At 62.0% G+C, this 20,497-nt stretch overlaps 1 protein-coding gene across 10 annotated transcripts in view; it reads left to right on the top strand.

The window, feature by feature from the left end:
- ELFN1 (extracellular leucine rich repeat and fibronectin type III domain containing 1) overlaps positions 1 to 20,265 on the top strand; it is a 69,626-nt gene extending 49,361 nt beyond the window's left edge. For 7 of the 10 annotated variants that reach the window (XM_068566103.1, XM_068566099.1, XM_068566097.1 and 4 more), the window contains one exon: positions 17,210 to 20,265. In XM_068566103.1, coding sequence (XP_068422204.1) covers positions 17,480 to 19,900 — 2,421 coding nt within the window. In that variant the 5' untranslated portion in view covers positions 17,210 to 17,479 and the 3' untranslated portion in view covers positions 19,901 to 20,265. The remainder of the gene's footprint in view (positions 1 to 17,209) is intronic. The other 3 variants (XM_068566105.1, XM_068566106.1, XM_068566101.1) reach the window with 1 other exon arrangement.
- The last annotated feature ends 232 nt before the right edge of the window (positions 20,266 to 20,497 follow it).

Raw genomic sequence — 20,497 nt, 5'->3', positions numbered from 1 at the left:
CAAGCTGGTCAACAGCCCGAGTGGCCTGAGCTTGGTCCTCGGGGCCTGGAAACAAAGCACAGACCACACGGTGCCCCAGCTAGGCCAGTGGGGCCTTGAGACAGAAACCGGAGTCGGGTCCTGTGGGGGCTGTGTTTTTAAAGCTCACAAGTGATTCTGGTGGTTTTCCTGGTTTAGGAACCACTGCTCTAGTCTACCCCCCTCCAGCGTGAGTGCCTGCTCTGATGCCTGCCTCTCTTTGCACACCTCTGGCGACGGGGAGCTCAGTCTCACACGGCAGCCCATTCCTTTTCAAAACATTTTAAAATCTCTTGTAACATATTAAGACGTCTCAAATATTGAAGAAATCTCTAATAAATATTTCACTAATTATAAAATATTTAATGCAGCCCGAGGTATGAAGAATGATACCATGGGTACCTGACAGCTCTCCCTAACCTGCATCACTGCCTGGGTCGTAGGGAAGCCCTGGAGGGGACAGAGGGCCGCGTTCAAGTGCCCCCACCACCCCCTGCCCCGCCCGACGCCTCTGTGTGCCCCTCTCAGACCCTCTCCCCCCTTTTCCTTATAAGTTTTTAATGGTGGTTAGATACACACAACATATAAGTTACTGTCTAAGTGTGCAGGTCAGGAACGTTAAGCACATTGTCGTGCCGCCATCCCCACCGTCACCCCCGGGGCTCATCCTGCTCCCCTCCCCCTTAAAGTAAGTCCTTCACTAAGTTTTGCGATGATTATTCTACTGCCTTTTTTGCTTGCACTGTGTATGAGCCCCGCGTCGTGCGCGGAGGCCCGGGTTGTGGGCGGCTGCGCATGCGCGGCTCGGAGGCTCCCGTCCCTGCCGTGTAGCGCTCACCGGGCGCGTGCCACGTGCTTTAGTCAGGTCTCTCGGAGGACCCCTCGGTTCGGTCGCGCACGTCCTCGGACCTCTCGCAGCTTCTCTGGGGTGCAGGCAGCACCCAGAATGAACTTTGGCTCACGGGCTACGTGCATCTTTGCCTTCGCGGTGCCGCCCCGGTTGCTTTCCAGCAAGGCCGGCTGGCTCAGGCTCGCATCAGCAGGCCCTGGGAGTCCTCCAGTGGTCACACGCAGTGTCCACACACAGGCTCCGCCCCTCTGCCCTACGCACGCCCTGTGGGGGCGGAGCCAAACACCCCCGTTGCCTCCTGCCTTTCCTCGGACCCCCGGGTTTTGCGTGTGCCCTTCACCAGGGTCACTCGCCTTGGAACACTGATCTGTTGGCCCCATGACGGACGTGTGGTCACACACACAGGCTCTGGGGCCAAACTGCCTGGGTTTGAACCCTGCCCCACCGCTGAGTAGCCGTGGAAACTCAGGCAAGTTAATAGACATCTCTGTGCCTCTTCTGTAAAACGGATAACAGTACTGACTTCACCAGATTGGTTTAAATATATAATGTGAATAGACGTAAAGCTGTCAGAAGAGTGGCGCCCAGTAGGTGCTTTACGAGTGTGAGCTTTTATTATCCCCTGTGAGGTCTGGAACCCGACCCTCCGGAGCAGTGCCAGATCACCACCCCTTCTGTTCTACCTGATGTACCTCTATTAAGTCAGCCTGAGTTCCCTTCTCAGGCTGCTGCATTTACCTGTTGAGGCTGCTCTCGCCTCTTTCTTTTCGCTGTGAGTGACGTGGAGCCATGCTTCTCTGCTGACCTCCTTCCTGGCATGTTTTTGCCCCGTGTAATTCACTGAGGTGGATTTGACCCGTTACTCCAGCTGGAGGGAATGCTTGGATCCTGGTCCCCACCTCCAGCCTCTGTCCCCTTCCCGCAGGCTCTCAGAGTTCGTCCAAACTGCTGCTCACCTTGAGAAGCAGGTGAGGACAGAGCCACGGACCACCCAGACACCACTGGGGGTGCCCCTGGTCCTCTGAGTGACGTGGTCTGTGTCACTCTCCGTGCCCACCGCTCTGCCCCCACGAAGGTCAGACTCTCCTCCGGGAGCCCTCTGGGATTAGGGCCTGGGGGCAGCTGCCCCTGGCACCCCAACACCCGGCGGGCAGCAGAGGCCGGGCACCACGTTCAGGGGAGATTGAGCCAGGGAATGGGGTGGTGACCTCGTGGCAGCCTGGGGTGGTGACACCACGTGCCAGAGGGAGGCCGCCTTGCCTGAAATCCCGCCCACAGCCGCCCCCTGGGTCCCGGCACTGGCCAGGGGGACAAGCGGTGACCGGCATGTGTGGCCTGCAAACCCGGAGCAGAGTCTCAGACGCCCGGCAGACGGTGGCGGGGTGCGGCAGGACTCAGCTCGGCGAGGAAGGACTGTCAGGAGGGGCGCCGCCCTCGCCCCCCACTCGGGCCGATTCCAGCCTCGTCGGTCACACGGAACACTGACTGTCCTCCAGCTGCTCTGCCGCTGCCCCTGCCCGCTGTGGGGCGGGGCTTACACTCTCGTGCGACGCGTGCGCCTGTGCGTGTGCAGCACGGCGGGGGGGCAGGTGGTACACCCATACCCGAGGGGTCAGAGCCTGGGGACACGCACACACGGTCACACTCAGGGACACACACACAACCACGGTCACAGCCACATACAGTCACACACACACACACACACGCACGCACCCCCAGCAGGTCTCAGGCTGTAACATGCTGGCCTCCAGGCCCCCACCTGCCAGGGGCTGACCCCTCCCATCCCTGTGCCCCCCACCCCGCCTGCGGCCCTGGGATGGGGACCCGGGGGCACCAGCGGGCTCTGGGGGACGCCTCTGTCTCACCGGGGGGCGGGGCGGCGCCCCCGCCCCTCCCCCCTCGCCCCCCCCCCCCCCACCCCGGGCCCTTTGGAGCACGTGAGTGCAGCTCTTTGGGTGGCAGCAGCACATGCCCCGCCCGGCCTCTTGCTCAGATGTCCGCGGCAGCTCCCCGCGCCCCCTGCCCAGGCAGGACTACCCCACCCCACACGGCGGCCTCCGGGACCCCTGGGTCTCAGGGACCTGGGGTAGGAGCTGCTGCAGAGGGGGCCCGCCATCCGGGGGGATCTGCCAGTCACGTCGGGCCCCAGGAGGGTCCCCCAGCCCCCTCTTCTCCCGTCTCCTCCTGAGTACAGACCAGCGGGGGATGGGGGCTGAGGTCGTGTGTCCCACACCTAGAGGGGAGGCCGTCAGTGCAGGCTGGCTGGGCGGGGGGGGGATGTCAGCCCGTCACGCGGAGCAGCGAGGGGTCCTCAGGGTCGGCTGGGATGCCCCCACCTCAGCGGAGTCTCTGCTCCGCGGGGCATGTTCTGTGCAGTCTTACGACGCCCCTGCTCCTCTGGGGTGACTCACGCTTGTTGAGCCAGGAACTGTAGTCAGTGCTTTTCATGAGTCATTTTACAGATGAGGAGACTAAAGGCCAGAGTGGGTGAGCCACTTGCCCCGGGGCACACAGCACCAAGTGATCTAATTGAAGTCCAGGGTCAGCTTAGGGCTGTGTGATCCCATCGTTTGTGTTCTTCACACACACTCTGTGACCCATAAGGACAGGGACCTTGTCCTGTCCCTGTAAGTAGACACTCAGTAAACAGTGAGTGAGTGAAAGAATGACTGTGGGAAGAAGGTCGTCGCCACAGCGTTCAGGGCTGAGATGGGGGTGGTGTGAGTCTCCAGGGCTGCCAGCCAAGGTCTCCCCACCACCTGCGTGGCTGAAGTGTGCGGCCTTGGTCTTCCTGCGGTAGCTGGAGATGATGGAGACAAGGCCTTTTATTCTGGTGGGGGGATCTCCTTAGGCTCAGGGCCAGGTAACTGGGGCTGAATCTTCCCTTTGCCTCCTTGGGACCTTCCAGCAGTGACCCAGTGACCTTCCAGCAGTCACCTCCCGGGCCGCCCAGGCCGGCTGCCCAGCCCCTGAGGGGGGCTTCTGCTCACCTGCTCTTTCCGCTTGCTGCCCCCAGCCCCTTCCCGGGCTCTGCCTGGCTGGAGGCTCCGGCCACATCCGCTAGTCCTTACTGTCACCCCCTTGGACTTGAGAGGGCCGTGGGTGGGCCTCTGTCCTGTTGGCAGGGGACGGAGATGGGGGGCTGAGAGCCCCGGGTCTGGGCTCACCCTCCCAACTCTTGACCGTCAGGAGGAAGCACCAGCCCTTTGCACGATCCTTCTTTGGGCCACAGAGCTGGAGGGCAGGGCCAGACCCAGATCCCAGGCGCCCTGGCCTCCACTTTCCGCCTCCCCAGCCCTGTGTTGTGGGGAGAGGCTCACCTCGGAGCCCCGAGTGGGAGCCCCTACCCGCTGGCCCCCCACCCCCCCCACCACCGGGGCTTCTCGGTGACTAGCATGAAAGCAACCTCTTCCAGAACAAACCCCTTCCTGGCATTTCGGCTATAATTAATGTTTGCTGTGTTATGAGGTGATTTTTTATGGACTGAGAGGCGGGGATTTACAGAGCTGGCCGGACGAGCAGAGGGGCAGCTGCAGGCAGCCCCCCGTCTGGGTCCAGCCCCACGTCCCCCCGGGAAAGATGCCGCCCCAACTCTCAGGCTCCCAGGCCTGGCCGCACCTTCTGACTTTGCTCTGACCGCCCCCCCCCCCCCCCTCCCGGTCCCTCTGCCCCTGGACCACAGCCCTCCCCGAGCTCGGGTGCCGCGAGGACCTGACGCATGCGTTCTTTGTGCAAACCGGTGAGCACATGGGGTACAGTGCCTGTTCCCACTTTCCAGAAGAGACAGAAACGCTGGGTGCTGTGCTGGCTCTGAAGCCGAGATCGAGGATCTGATGGCACCGCCGGGTCCCGCCTCCTGTGAAGGGAGGGGATGGGGGACACACAGGCCTCCCCAACCCAGCCCAGCCCAGCGTGTTCACAAACACCATTGTGCTTCACTCTCCTGATGGCCCCGGGAGTGGGTGTCAATGGCTCCATTTGTCAGGAAAGTAAACTGAGTCTCAGAGAAGGTAAGAAAGTTCCACAAAACGGCCCAGCTGGTGAGCAGCAGGCCAGGGTCCCACGCGGCTCAGAGTCCGGCTCTCTCAGGCCGCTGCCCTGTGACTCAGACACTGACCGGCCTTCCCTGACCCCCCAAAACCAGACCCCCCTTTCTGAACTCCCGGCGTCCCTGCCGGCAGCATGGACAGGTCCTGCCGTGGGTTCTTGAAGATGAAAAGCTGGGCCCTCTGACAGATGGGGAGGGCAAGGCTCGGGGGACGGGGCCCACCCCTCCTGCGCTCACTGGCGCTCAGCCCTGTGTCAGTTGCTGCTGCGTAACAAACGACCCCAGCCTCGGGGGCACAAGGGAGCCCGAGTTTGGCCCATGGCTTTGGGAGCAGGAGTTCGGGAAGGGCGCGGCCGCGTGGTTCACGTCAGCTCCGCGTGGCTTCAGCTGCTCGCCCTCCAGACCCCCACCCCCACCCCCACCCCCGGGCCTGCAGCTTCTCCAGCACGTCTTGTTGGAAGCCGCTGGTTTTAGGTGGCAGGTCTTCCAAGAGACGGGAAATGGCTGCCAGGCTGGTTGAGGGCTGTGCCCGGGATGGACGCAGCTTCACTTCTGCCAGCGCTATTGGCCAGAGCGGTGTCGGGGCCCCCCAGCTTCCAGGGGTGCAGAGAGAGACCCCCCTCGTGGTGGAAGGGAGAGTCAGGTCCCATCACAGGCGAGATGGGAGGGGAAGTTCTGGGAAAACCGTCTGCTGTAGCAGCCGCGGCCTCACCTCCAGTGTGAAGCAGGGTTTCCCCTCATTTACAGAGGGCGTTCTGAGAAGGTCTGTGCCTTTTACTCATCTGGGCCTAACGTGATGTCCACCTGTCCACACACAGACGACACGGAACGTAAACCGGAAGGCCCTGTGAGGGTGGTGGTGCAATCCTAACCTCACCCGAGGGGGCTGGGGTCTCCCTCCGAGGCCCTGGGCAGCCCTGCCCCGGGGGCAGCCCTTCCCGCATTTCCCTGTTCTCGTGGAGGCCAGTGCTGGATTCACCAGATGAGATGCCTGTTGTAAGCTTTCCCAGCGGAGCTTTCTCTGCTGCTTACCCTGCTCTGAGCCGACCCTGACTCGTGTAAACCTGGAATGAGCAAAAGACAAGTCAGGGGTGACATATCACTTGATAAAATGGCCATGCACTTTACAAAGTGGTTCATGGGATGTGTTTACACGGCTGTCCAGGGCACATCTGCCATGGAGGCCCTGAGCTTGTAGAACCAGGAGGCCTCCATCAGAAGCGATCTGTCTGGAGGAAATCATCCCAGGTAGATGTGAGAAGGGCCCCAAGCCCCAAACTGTGAAGATGGTCCAGGAAGTGAAACCCCAGAGGGATCTCGCCCATGAATAGTGGATCAAAAATCCTCAATAAGACACAGACAAATTCAATTCCACAAAAATATTAGAGAGATGATCTGCCATGATTATGTAGGATTTATTGAAAGAATTCAGTGATGGCTTAATAGCAGAGAAATCTATTAATACAACACATAGTATGAGCAGCCCAGCCATAATGCCCTGTTAATAAATGACAAAAGGCATGTGATAAAATCCAGCACCACTTTCTGATTTTAAAGTAACTGCTAAAAATAGAACTAGAAAGACACTTTCTTATCACAGTAAAGAATCTGTGTCTCAATTCAACAGCCAGTGTCATTCCAAATGATGAGATTTTTAATGATTCCAATTCAAAAACTTTTATGCAAAAAAACCCAACAGTGGCCTTTATCATTGTCCAGATATTCTGGACGTAGCAATAAGACATGAAACAGAATTAAATGGGAAACAAGAAAGAATTGTAATTATTTGCAGACAGTGTGATTTGAGACCTCAGAAACCCAAAAGAACCGAGTGAAAAAATAATTTAATATGAGAAGTTGGTGAAGGTTCTGGACTGCACAGAACACAGACATACACAAATCAATCATTTTTATCTGTACCAGCAACAGCTAGTCGGAAAACATAACGAAATAAACAGCCCCTAGTCACAATGGCAACCAGAAAAACCTCCATGGCATTCCTAGGAATGCATTTACAAGAAAAAATTAGGATCATCATGAAGCAGTCTGTAAAGTTTCCCTGAGAGATACCAAAGAAAACAAGAATAGTGAGATAAGCCGTGTTGGAATATTATAAAACCTGAAGGTTCTTCCAAAATTAATTTCTAGGTTCAGTGCAGTCCCATCCGCGCCTAGGTGGCATGTTTTGAAGAGCTAGATAAAATCGTTCTAAAAGTTTACCTAGAAGAATACGCAACGGATGTCTTGCCTCCTAGATATGGAAGCTTCTTATAGAGACAGTGATTTATTTATTTATTTTTTTATTGAAGTCTAGTTGATTTACAGTGTTGTGCTAGTTTCTGCTGTACAGCAAAGTGATTCAGTTATACGTATATACTTTCTCATATTCTTTTCCATTATGGCTTATCCTAGGATATTGAATATAGTTCCCTGTGCTATACAGTAGGACCTTGTTGTTTATCCATCCTATATGTACTAGTTTGCATCTGCTAATCCCAAACTCCCAATCCCCCCCCTTTCCCTTGGCAACCACAAGTCTGTTCTCTATGTCTGCGAGGCTGTTTCTGTTTCATAAAAGTTCATTTGTGATTCCACATATTTTAGATTCCACATATAAGTGATATCATATGGTATTTGTCTTTCTCTGATTTACTTCGCTTAGTATGATAATCTCTAGGTCCATCCATGTTGCTGCAAATGGCATTATTTCATTCTTTTTTATGGCTGAGTAATATTCCATTGTATATATGTACCACATCTTCTTTATCCATTCATCTGTCGATAGACATTTAGGTTGCTTCCATGTCTTGGCTATTGTCAGTGGTGCTGCTATGAATATAGGGGTGCGTGTATCTTTTCGAATTCAAGTTTTCGTCTTTTCTGGATACATGCCCAGGAGTGGGATTGCTGGATCATATGGTAGCTTTATTTTAGTTTTTTAAGGGACCTCCATACTGTTCTCCATAGTGGCTGCACCAACTTACATTCCCACCCACAGTGTAGGAGGGTTCCCTTTTCTCCACACTCTCCAGTGTTGGTTATTTGTAGACCTTTTAATGACGGGCATTCTGGCCGGGGCTGCTTCGGTGTGTCCGGGATGGGGGTTGGTCAGTGGAACAGAACAGTCCCCAGACAGAGGCCTCCTTAGAGAGTGACCATGGAACAATTTATCACCCAAATGGGAATAATTTTCAAGTGAAAGGGGATCTATTAATAATTACTCTGGGACAAGAGGCATAAATAGAGAGCATCCCAGGAAAATCATGACATATGGCTGTCCTCCTTTACGGGTGACTGTGGATTGAATATTTTCACAAATTCAGTCAGCATACATTTCCTACTCTGTGCCTGGAAAGGCAAACAGGACCCAGGCCTGCTGGCCAAGGGCTTTCTGCCTGGGATCTGACTCTGGTGGGAGAGACAGGGCTACCGAGGGGAGTCCCCAGCCCCAACCTGGAGTCTGGCAGGGGGTGGTTGGGGTGATGGGCGGGGTTAGGGTTCCAGGCGGAGGAAACAGCGTCTCAGAGAAAATGTAAGAAGCGCAAGTTAATCTTTGCCTTGTAGGACAAGGGGTGTAACGGTGAGGGCCAGGCAGGGACCATCGCCAGGGCCTGGGTGGCCCGCTGGAGACGTGGGCTCATGGAGGGAACTGGGGAGCCATGCCGGGGGGCAGGGGGGACGAGGGGGACAGGCTTGACCCGCTGTGCCCTGTGGAAAGCACACTCATGCCGGGGTGTGGGACGGAGCATACCAAGTCAAGTGCAGGGAGTGGATTCTTCAGTAGAAGATGTCAGGACGATTGGGTGCCTGTTCCAGGGGGTTTGGGGGGGATCAATTTTTATCTTTCTTGACACCCGAGAAATACTTTCCATGTGGATTGCAAGTTAAATGTAAGGATTCAAATGTAAAGATGCTCGTAGATAGAGGCAGACGTCTGGTCTCAGGACAGCTCGACATCCCCCAGCTGCAAAGCCGTGGAAGCCGTGCCGTGTGTGTGTGTGTGTGTGTGTGTGTGTGTGTGTGTGTGTGTGATTTGTATGTGATGACACACAAATTAACACGAGTCTGTGACCCAGGCCTGGCCGTGGTGCTGGCCTCCCCTCCAGAAGCTGCAGGAGAGGGTGTGAGATGAGGCCACGCCGTGCATAGTTTTGTTCTTACAGCTTAGCCGGACCCGGCAAGGCTTGTTGATCCCGGGAACACGGGGGCCTGGAGGCAGCGGCCTCTGACAGGTTTCGTGGGGCGAGTGCTTGGCATGTGAGGGGTGGGTGGTGGAGGGGAGCCTCCCGGAAGGGCAGGGCCTCTTGGGACCTGGTGGCACCAGCCGTGGACTCAGGGACAACGCACACGCCGACGCCTGGCTGCGCGAGGGGGCCCTGGGCGTGGGAAGGCGCCGCCGGGTGGTCAGGACCGCCGGTGTGATGACAGCTCCCCCGTTCCCCGCGTGGAAACGCCCCGTTGCTGAGGGCGCCGTGCCGAGCTGCCCCCTGGCCACAGGGCACCGTGTGCGCGCGTGGTGGCCACGGAGGCACAGCCTGCAGCGCGGCCAGCCCGGGCGCCGCCCACGTGTCCTGAGTACTACGTCGCGGAGACGTCTCAGGCTGACTTTGCTTGGCGTTTTATTTCCCTTATTAATTTAGCGTTTGAGGGCTAATTGCTCATTTATAACCTCCACTCCAAAACCGTGCTCCAAATCTTTAATACAATTAATCGTGGCCAGGAAGTATGCTTTGATTAAATAACCATAGCAACGGGACGTGATGCAGGGCCCGTGTGTGCGGAGGCCTGACCCCGTGACGGGGGCGGGAAACGGTCACCGGGCCCTGTGAGTGTCTGGGGAGGTGGAGGACAGAGAGCGACCCGTGCCTCGGTGTCCCCTAAGGTCCCTTCCAGCGCCCTACGCCGCCGCCCTGCCCTCCTGCCAGGCTGGGATCAGAGCTCAGGGTGGGGACGGGATCCCCGAGCTCGGGGTGGTCAGAAAGGGCTCTTGGGTGCCGGTGTTCTGCCAGGAGGAGCAGAACCGGCAAATCTCTGCCTTCGGTCTCAAACCGGCCCTAAAACAAGTGCAGAGGCTCAGGTCAGACTAAAGATAGAACTTCCTAGCAGCGGGGGCTCTGAGGGTGTGATGGGGAACAGCGCCAGGCGTCCCCTGGACACCTCAGCGCTTGCCTGGCGTCGGGGACGTGCGTCCACAGCGCGGGGTGGACCCATGTTCCTCGAGAGGGTCTCTCGTCATCCCTCCTCCCCGGAGGCCAGCCAGCCACCCTCACCCCCGTGTCCCTGCGAGCGCCCGAGCAGGAAGCCGCTGCAAAGTGATTTCTCTCTCCAACGATGCTGTACATCATGTTTTTTAATTTAAAAAGATGCCCAGTGGAAGCATAGCAGACCATTAAATGTTTGGGTCCCTAATTAACTCCAGAGCAGCCTGGAGCCTCGGGCCTGAGGGGAGGAGGGATGGAGCGGGTGGCATCTTCCCAGGAGACAGACCCCAGCCCCACCCGCCAGAGCCCTTCCTGCCGCCTCTGCTGGATCAGGCGCCCCCGCCCCCTCCCGGGGCCTTTTTAACAAACTGAGGCTGTGGTCCTCTGACCTCACTTTGGGAAAATCGTGTTTCTGGCCGTGCAAATGCCTTTCCCTCTCTGGGCCTCTGTTTCCACAGCCGGCTTGTTGGGTAACACTGATACCTGCCTCCCCAGACATGGGAGAAGCGGGTCGGTATACAGTGGGCGCTCAATACATGGGGGATCCTGGAGGAAGTAAGAGGTCACCTCTGTTTGCACATTGCTGCTCGTCACAGCCTCTGGACGGGCAGGGTGAGGGCCCTGAGGCTCAGTGGGGTCCCGTGGACTCCTCCCCTGTCAGCTGGCAGGCGTGTCAGGCACTCAGCGCCTTTCTGGGCCCCGTCCTTCCACCTTTGCCGACACCGTCCGCATCCTTGCGGGGTGGGGGGCCGGGGCGCAGGGGATGGTCCCTCCACCTCAAGCCTCCCAGCCCGCCTCCCAGAGGACAAGGCCGGGGCCAGCTGAGGTCGGGGGTTTGCCAGACCCGACCCCGTGGCCGAGTCCTGAGGATCCAGCCCCGCTGAGTCAGCACTGCTGGACCACCTGCCATGCGAGCCCGTGCCAGCCTCCTTGGACACACAGGGAGGGAGCGGGCAGCGGGGCAGGTTCTAGGTGGGTGCTGAGCCCGGGACGGCCCCCGTGGGGCCCCCGTATGCCCCCCGGAGTGGGCGGCTTGCTGAAGTAAAACCCACAGAGTGCGTCCAGCGACCTGCTGCCCCCCCCACCCGACTGCCTAGAATCCCTCCCCCATCCACGAGGCCAGGGGCAGCTGCAGCAGGATACAAGGGTTTACAGAGCACCCCGTACCAGGCAACACGCTGGAAGCCTCCATAATCTGGTCATGTCAGCCTCACTGTAACCCTTGGGGGACCTACCATCTGACAGGGGAGGAAACGGGCTCAGAGAGGGTGAGTGAGTGGCCCAAGGCCACACAGCCAGAGCACGGCTGAGCCAGCATTCTCGCCCTGGCCCAGGAACCTGGAGCCCGAGATGGTTCTGTGCCTCTTCCAGGTGGGCAGCCCGTCCCCACACCTGGTCTGGCTGGTCGGGGTCATCCGCCGGCCGCGTGGCCTGGCCTGCCTGAGGTGCCCATCATGACCCGTGGGCCCTGCAGCAGAGCCAGGCTGTAGAGTCAGGCAAACGTTAGCAGTGAACACGATCTGTTGGCAAAACGTTGGAACGGCAAAAAGTCATCCATCTATAACTTTCCACCAATCTCCCCGCCTCCCCCGTGGCCCTGGCCCTCGGCCTGAGCGTCCCTCTGGAGGCGGAAAGTCCTCTCCATCAGCAAAATCCTCAGAGCCGCCCCGGCCTCTTGTCTGGGCTCGGCGATCGGGGAGAGGAACAGTCTTTGTAGACGGATGTGCTCCTTTCCCACACGGCCGTGGTGATTATGCACATCTGGTCGTAAGGAGTTTAAAAGCCTGGAACCACCATATTTCTTCATTTCATTATCGGCGACCCGGGCTCTGGAGTTGATGTGACAGAACGAACGCGGTGCCAGCCTCACACATGCTGTCCCCGTCGTACGTCCTCTCGGTGACAGAGGTGGCTGTTGAGACAGCGGCTGAGTGGCCCCGGTGGGCTTCCCACCTGCCTAGTCTTGGGACCTTGCAGGTCCCTTCACTCGCAGGGCCTCAGGCTTCTCACCTGGGCCCGGAGGGCGCGGTGGGCGTCCCTGTCCCCTCACCTTGTAGGACTGCGGTGAGGGTACGGATGCGATGGCTCTGGAAGTGACTTGCTGTGCTCGGGGCTCCGTCCACCTGGGTGAGGGGCGCAGGGGGCACAGAGCCCCTGGGTGTGCGTTCAGGTGGGTGTTGGGCAGAGGGAGGACATCGGACACACATTTCTGGTCCTATCAGGTGTGTTGGGATTTGCAGACCAGAGGCAACCCGGGCAGCCTGAGGCCCTCCAGACGGTAGTGGCAGCTCCCGCTGGCCCGACAAAATGCAAAGGAAGCTGATGTTTGTGAGAGAGCACGGGCCCTCGGGACGGAGGCACTTCTACCCTGTTTTTGCAGATGAGAAAACGGAGCAGACGTTCCCTGCTGAGCTGTGTGCCAGGCACTGGTCCGGGCCTGGGATATCACAGCAGACAACAGGACACGGCTCCTGCTCTGGAGTTTCCATCCCAGCGGGGAGAGGATCCTTATTCCAGAAGTGAAGAAAAAAATAAAACAAGGAAAACATCGGGGAGATCAGTGCTGGGCAGAGACGGGAAGTGGGTGATGGGGCCGGGAGCACGAGTCCAGATGGGGAGGCCGCTGGCTCCGGGATCTGCGGGAGAGGAAGGGGCCTCTTCTGATCGGACAGCAGGAGGAAGAGCTCTCCAGGCGGGAACAGGGGTGCTGGGGCCCGGTGGCTGCAGGGAAGCGGGTGGGTGCAGGCAGGTGGGGTGAGAACGGGCAGCGGCGGCCGGTGGGGCAGGACCTCGCAGGTCCCTGTGGGGATCCTGGGTTTTGCTCCCCGTGTGGAAGGAAAGGATGGCTGTCATCAGGGCTGTGGGCGGGACAGCGGGATCCCGTGAGGGCTCGCCAGGTCCCTCTGGCTGTGCGGGGGAGTGGATCATGGGTGCCCCAAGGTGGGAGCGATGGGCTTTGTCCCACGAGGGATGGGGATGGCTTGGCCCAGGGTGGCCACGGCGGGCGTGGCGAGAGGTGAAGGTCCCGGTTTGGAGGGGGAGTGGACACTATTGCTGCGGGAGTGGGTTTGGGGTGGGGGCAGAGGGGACTCGAGACGACTCGCCGGGGTTCGGTTTGAGGAACGTGGTGGCGGAGGAGGCTTGCGCACTTCGAGGGGGAAGCGGCTGTGTCTGTGGGTCTGGGGTCCAGGGCGTCAAGGCTGGCGAGATGGGCGGGCGGGGTGGGGCAGGCGCGTGGAGAGAGCACTGCAGCCAAGGGAGGGGTGACAGCACCGCGGGGAAGGGAGGGCAGAGCCTGGCCACAGAGACAGTGAGAGGTCAGGGCGAGGGAGAGGGCCAGCAGAGGGGCCAACAGCTAGCAGAGGAGCCCAGGGCGGGAGAGCGTGGGGCTCAGAGACCCAGAGCAGGAAGTGCTCCAGGAAGGGGCGGCCGGTTACCTGGGCCAAGTGCCGCCGAGAGGCTGCGAAAGGTACAAATAGGAGTGTTCCCTTTGGAGCGGGCAGGACAGAGGTCACTAGCGACCTCGATGGGAGGCGGCTGGGGCTGTGGGGGATGGGTGCTGCCCTGGAGGGGCGGGGGGGGGGGATGGAACCGCGGCATCGCGGAGGGGAAGGGAGAGGGGCGTGGCCTGAGGGTGCTCAGGTCATGCTGTTGTCTTTACGGAAGGTTCTAGACCTGTGTGTTCAATACCACTCGCCCCACTGCTTGTGCCCAGTAGCCGCCCTGTTGGACAGCACAAACGTAGGCCATGTGCACCATCGCGGAGTCCGCGGGTGCTGTTTGTGGGCGGGGGCGGGAGCCAGGGGGGACGGTGCGGGAGCGGGCAGCACACGTCGGCGGTGCCGAGGGCCGCAGGGGTGTGGGGACACGGGGACCCCTGAAGGTGGCCTCCGCCCCTGCATCTCTCTGAAGTGTGGGGCCCGGGGACCAGCGAGGGCAGGATGAGGGACCAGGGCCCTGTGGCTCCACCTGTACTGGGACCCTGAGTCTGGGGTGCTGGCAGGTTGGGGGACAGGTCTCTGCGCCCAGCCCTCAGCGCACGCGCTCTGCAGGCGTCCTGGAAACAGCTGTGCTGTGCGGCGAGAGGCTTGCTGTGCGCAGGGGCAGGCGTGTGGGGGCGAACGAGGGATGGACGGGGCGGGAGCGGGATGAGCGTCGTGAGCGCAAGAGGAAGGGCGGCCCCGGTGGCCTGTTCAGAACCTTTCTCGGTGACTCGGCCAGTTCCCCCGGCAGCCGCTTCCCCAGGACCCCAGTCCTCACGGGGCTCTCAGACCCCGGGGGCGGGATCCCGGCCCCCCAGCGGGGCGTCCCTGCGGACCAGCACGCGGTGGCCTGAGGGGCCTCCTCCACAGGAGGACGGGCTGACTCACTGTGTGACCTTGGGTGAGGCCCTCTGGGCCTCAGTTTCCCCTGTGTGGTGTGAGGTGTGCAACAGGACTCGGGGGGCCCTGCCAGGCTGAGGTCGGGGGGCCCTGCCAGGCTGAGGTCGGGGGGCTCCAGCAGGGGCGGAGGCCACGCCGGCCGGGCGACAGCCGCCAGGGTGACACCCACACTCCTGCCGAATGCTCCCGCCTGCGGCCGGGCGGGTAGGGAGGGCTGTGTCCCCGCGGGCCTGGCTCCCGCTCGGCCCGGGCTCCAGGGCCAGGTGTGAGGCACAGAGCTGAGGGCGGGACGCCGGGTCGGCCAAGCAGGAGCCCCGGGCGGGGACCTGCCCGCTCCTCAGGGCCAGGACCGGGCCGGCCCAATGGAGGAGGCCCCCGGATAGGGGTGTGGGGAGAGGCAAGGCTGGTCTCCAGAGGCACCTGCCGCTCACAGGTGCCAGCCCCGAGCGCCGTTCCTAGACTGTCACGCCGGGAGGAGGGCCGCGGTGCCAGCGGGGCGGGCGGTGGGCAGGAGGCGCGGCAGGCCTGGCTGGACCGCAGGGGCCCGCACACCCTTGAGCGCTAGGGCGGAGCTGCGTCCACCTGAAGGCACACGGGTCCACGCACACGGGCTGACGTGGGTCCCAGCAAGCGTGGAACATCCTCCGCCCTGTGCGTGTGTGCACATGTGCACGTGGCCCTCCGGCCACCCTGAGCCCCTGGGCCAGCCCAGCAGCGGCTCTGTGGCCACCTGGTGCCCAGGTGCCCTGGGCGTGGGGCAGCGAGAAGCTGGGCCAGCCCTGGGGCCCGTCTCCCCCAACCCACGCCTGCCTGTGATAAGGGTTCTTTGGGCCCTGTGATCCTCCTTAACTTGACTTTGAGTTATTTTGAGCAAGAGATTAAAGGTGATTATGATCAGCCTTGCCCAGGCGCCGCCCTGCCCTGATGGGCTCGCTGCTCCGTCCATCCGGAGGCCTGGAGGCCGGAGCCAGACTCTGATTGGCGCCTCGCCCCGCCAGCCATCCCCACCGCCAAACTCCGCCTGGACGCACTTGCAGCCTGCCCGGCTGCCCGCTCTTGGCCTCTGGGGCGCCTGGGGGACCTAAGTCCCAGCACCTGGACGGATGGGGCAGGTGCCCAGTGGGGAGGAAAGGGCCTGCACAGGCCAGCAGGCGCTGGGAGGTGGTGATGGCGATGAACTCCAAGTACACCCCCTTGGGATTGTAGATTTCTCGTCACAAGATGGGCCACGCAGGGACACCAGCATCCCCCTGCAAGGCTTCCTCCTGAGGCGAGGGAGACCCAGGCAAGCGAGACCCAGGCAAGCCCCAGGCTGCTCCCTCCCCCGGCCCCGCCCCCCCTAGCCGTTTCCCTTTGGGCCCAGAGAGGCCCTGTGCTTTGCTGGGTGTCACACAGCGACTCTGGGCCCAGCCCTGGGTGGGCTCCACTGTGGCCCACAGGAACTCTCCCAGCCCCCAGCCCCCAGCCCCTTCTGAGCTCTCCCCTCCCTTTAACTCAGAAAGACTCTGCCCCAGGAGCCAGATCAAAACTGTTCTTCGTGAAGTTTCCAAAGGGGGGGAAAAATCCATTTCACATCATTATTTTTTTCTCCTAATTTAAACCACCTCAGTGCAGACCAGTTGCAAACGTCAATATCAGTGAAATACACTCAGCTGGCTGCCTGCCAGGCCACAGAGCAGTTACAGAGGCCGCTGTAAATCCAAAGAGTAACAAGCAAACACACACCCATTTGTCTGTCCTGCGGGAGAAATACGAGGGGCAGAGGGGTGAGTCCCGCACACTGGCCGGGGGCGGGGCGGAGGGGGGCGCGTCCAGGAGCAGCGGAAGCCAGCGGTGCGTCAGCCCCACCGCCCCACCGGCACCGGCTTCATCCCGGAGGGCTGCCCTGTAGTGTGACCGTCGCAGCCTCGGCACGCGTGCTGGCACGGGGGTGGGGAGGCCCGCCCCGGAGAAGCGTGGCGTCTGGTGGGGGCAGAGGTCAGAGAGTCAAGAGCCAGGGCGGACCTGGAGCTGGGGCGGGGGGGCGTGGTCAGGGCGCCCAGGTGTGCTCGTCGGAGCCTGGCGAGGAGGAGGAGCCACTGTCCTTCCAGGCCTTTCTGCCAGGGCCCACCGACGTGGGGTGGTGACAGGCCGTGGGTCCCCAGAGCCAGATGGAACGCTACAGACACCGTCCAGCCGGCTCATTTGGGGAAATGGAGGCCCAGAAGGGGCACGATGTACCCGGGTCACACTGCCCGAGAACGCGGACCCAGGACCTCGCTGTCCTGGCTCCTCGCTTGAGAGGGGCTCTGGAAGGCTCCTCCGCGGCCGGCTGAGGACCCTTGGGCTGGGGCTGAGCGCCCTCTGTAGGCGGCCGCAGTGCCACCCCCAGGTCTTCAGGGGGCAGCGCAGAGCATCTGTCACACGGCCCCTCCCCCACCATCGCTGGTCAACCAAGCACCTTTAGTCTTGTTCCTGGGCCTCGGTTTGCTCGTCTGACAAATGGGGTCACTGGTGAGGTGGCGGCAGTGGGGCTCGGGCTCACCCCACGCTTCCCGCTTCAGGTCACAGAGGTCAGCCTGCGGTCTGGCGCCGAGCCCCCTTGCGTTTCGTCCCTCACTGCCCGGGGCACCTCCGCGTCACACGGGGCAGCTGGGCGGGGCTGGGCCCAGGGCCACCCGCGGGGATGCCCGGCCGCCTCCTGACTGCCCTCTCCCCTCTTGTCTTGCAGCAGGACCGGCTGGAGCTGGAGGACGCCTGGGCCGATGGGGAAGGAGGCCACGGTTCCGGCAGGACTACGGCGGATGGCGAGAGGCGGCTGGCTGTGAGGGAGGCGCTCCCCAGCACTCGGGCCGCCCGGCCATGCGGCTGGGCCCGGTTCGCCCCTGAGAGTGCGGGCGCCCTCCACTCCCGCCCCTCCCTCCCCCCGGGGGCTGCCGCCCAGCCCGCCACCCCGTGCCCCCGGGCAGGCTGAGCGGGCGCGCCCGCAGGGCTGGTCCCGATGGCCGGGCGCCGGTGGGGCGCGCCGTGGGCCTGGGCGTGCGTGGCGGCGGCCGCCCTGCTGCTCGCGGGCGGGCTGGTGCGCGGCGACTGCTGGCTGATTGAGGGCGACAAGGGCTTCGTGTGGCTGGCAATCTGCAGCCAGAACCAGCCGCCGTACGAGGCCATCCCGCAGCAGATCAACAGCACCATCGTGGACCTGCGGCTGAACGAGAACCGCATCCGCAGCGTGCAGTACGCAGCGCTGAGCCGCTTCGGCAACCTCACGTACCTCAACCTCACCAAGAACGAGATCGGCTACATCGAGGACGGCGCCTTCTCGGGCCAGTTCAACCTGCAGGTGCTGCAGCTGGGCTACAACCGGCTGCGCAACCTGACGGAGGGCGCGCTGCGCGGCCTGAGCAAGCTGGAGTACCTGTACCTGCAGGCCAACCTCATCGAGGTGGTGGCGCCCGGCGCCTTCTGGGAGTGCCCCAACGTCGTCAACGTCGACCTGTCCATGAACCGCATCCAGCGGCTGCACAGCGCCACCTTCGCGGGCCTGGCCAAGCTGTCCGTGTGCGAGCTCTACAGCAACCCCTTCTACTGCTCCTGCGAGCTGCTGGGCTTCCTGCGCTGGCTGGCAGCCTTCACCAACGCCACGCAGACCTACGACCGCGTGCAGTGCGAGTCGCCGCCGCTCTACTCCGGCTACTCCCTCCTGGGCCAGGGCCGCCGCGGCCAGCACAGCGTCCTCAGCAAGCTGCAGTCCGTGTGCACCGACAGCGCCTACGCGGCCGAGGCCCGCCCGGCGCCCGGCCGCTCGCCGCCGCCGCCCGCGCCGCCCAGCGAGGCCCCCTGCACCGAGGGTGAGTGCTTCTCCGGCGACGGCACCACGCCGCTGGTGGCCCTGCCCACGCTGGCCCCGCAGGCCGAGGCCCGCCCGCTCATCAAGGTCAAGCAGCTGACGCAGAACTCGGCCACCATCACGGTCCAGCTGCCCAGCCCGTTCAACCGCATGTACACGCTGGAGCACTTCAACAACAGCAAGTCGTCCACCGTGTCCAGGCTGACCCGGGCCCAGGAGGAGATCCGCCTGACCAACCTCTACGCGCTCACCAACTACACGTACTGCGTGGTCTCCACCAGCTCGGGGCTGCACCACAACCACACCTGCCTCACCATCTGCCTGCCCAAGCCGCCCAGCCCGCCGGGCCCCATGCCCAGCTCCTCCACGGCCACCCGCTACATCATGACCGTCCTGGGCTGCCTCCTCGGCATGGTGCTGGTGCTCGGCGCCGTCCACTACTGCCTGCGGAGGCGGAGGCGCCACGAGGAGAAGCGCAAGGCGCCGGCCTCGGCGGCCGCGGCCGGCAGCCTCAAGAAGACCATCATCGAGCTCAAGTACGGGCCCGAGATGGAGGCGCCCGGCCTGGCCCCGCTGTCCCAGGGCCCGCTGCTGGGCCCCGAGGCCGTGACCCGCATCCCGTACCTGCCGGCGGCCGCCGGCGAGGTAGAGCCGTACAAGCTGGCGGAGGGCGGCGAGACGCCGCAGGCCGGCAAGGGCAGCTACATGGAGGTGCGTTCCGCGGAGCAGGCCGAGCGCAGGGACGGGGAGTCGGGCCGGCCGGGCCCCGACAGCCAGAGCTCGGTGGCCGAGATCTCCACCATCGCCAAGGAGGTGGACAGGGTGAACCAGATCATCAACAACTGCATCGACGCCCTCAAGTCCGAGTCCACCTCCTTCCAGGGCGGCAAGTCGGGGGCCGTGGCCGCGGCCGAGCCACAGCTGGTGCTGCTGTCTGAGCCGCTGGCCGGCAAGCACAGCTTCCTGTCGCCCGCCTACAAGGACGCCTTCGGCCACGGCCTGCAGCGGCATCACAGCGCGGAGGCCGCGCCCGGGGCCCCGCGCGCCAGCACCTCGTCCAGCGGCTCCGCGCGCAGCCCGCGGCCCTACCGCGCCGAGGCCGCCGGGGCCAAGTACATGGAGAAGAGCTCGCCCGCGGCCGACGCCATCCTCACTGTGACGCCCGCGGCCGCCGTGCTGCGGGCCGAGGCCGAGAAGAGCCGCCAGTACGGCGAGCACCGGCACTCGTACCCCGGCTCCCACCCCGCCGAGCCGCCCCCGCCCCATGAGGGCCCGGGAGGCCGCAAGGCGTCCATCCTGGAGCCGCTGACCCGGCCGCGGCCCCGCGACCCGGCCTACTCGCAGCTGTCCCCGCAGTACCATAACCTGAGCTACTCTTCCAGCCCGGAGTACCCCTGCAGGGCCTCCCGGAGCATCTGGGGGCGCTTCAGACTGAGCCGCCGGCGGCACAAGGACGAGGGGGAGTTCATGGCGGCCGGCCACGCCCTGCGCAAAAAGGTTCAGTTCGCCAAAGACGAGGATCTGCACGACATCCTAGACTACTGGAAGGGCGTGTCCGCACAGCACAAGTCCTGAGCCCCCGCCGGGCGCCTGGCGCCCGCGCCCTCCCGAAACTCGTGATCCCGCTGGACCAACAAGGACACAAGAGCCACCGCAGCTATCTGTAACCCAGAGACCCACGGGACACACACACACACACACATACACACACACACTAGCAGCTGTTAAAGCCCTGGGCTTTGCAGAGGAAGTGGGGAGGGGGCGCTGACAGTATGAACGGGAGGTGAACCGCGGCCGAGCACGTGTACCTGCCCTGAGGCATTCTCACCGGTGTGAGTGGCCCGTACACACACACACACACACACACACACACACACACACACACACACACACAAAGGGACTTCGGAAAACTGTGTCTTAGGGATGGGGGGGGTGGGGGGGGATTTTTTTCATTGTCTTTTCTCTTTCTATTCTTCTCTGCTTTCTTTCCCTCTCTTCTCTCGTTATTTTCTTCCTTTTTTAAAAAAATATATTAAAAGTAAAGTTCTCTTAAAAAGACATAAAACACTAGACCTGAGGGGCGTGGCCGGCGTGGCCACCTGGCTCCTCGCATGATCTCCGTCCGTGGTTTTCTGTGGACTGTTTAGTCCGTCTCTTCATTGCCACCTCCGG

The sequence above is a fragment of the Eschrichtius robustus genome, chromosome 16 (genome assembly GCF_028021215.1).
Source record: "Eschrichtius robustus isolate mEscRob2 chromosome 16, mEscRob2.pri, whole genome shotgun sequence".
In the NCBI taxonomy this organism is placed as follows: Eukaryota; Metazoa; Chordata; class Mammalia; order Artiodactyla; family Eschrichtiidae; genus Eschrichtius; species Eschrichtius robustus.
This window is presented reverse-complemented; position numbering and strand designations above follow the sequence as displayed.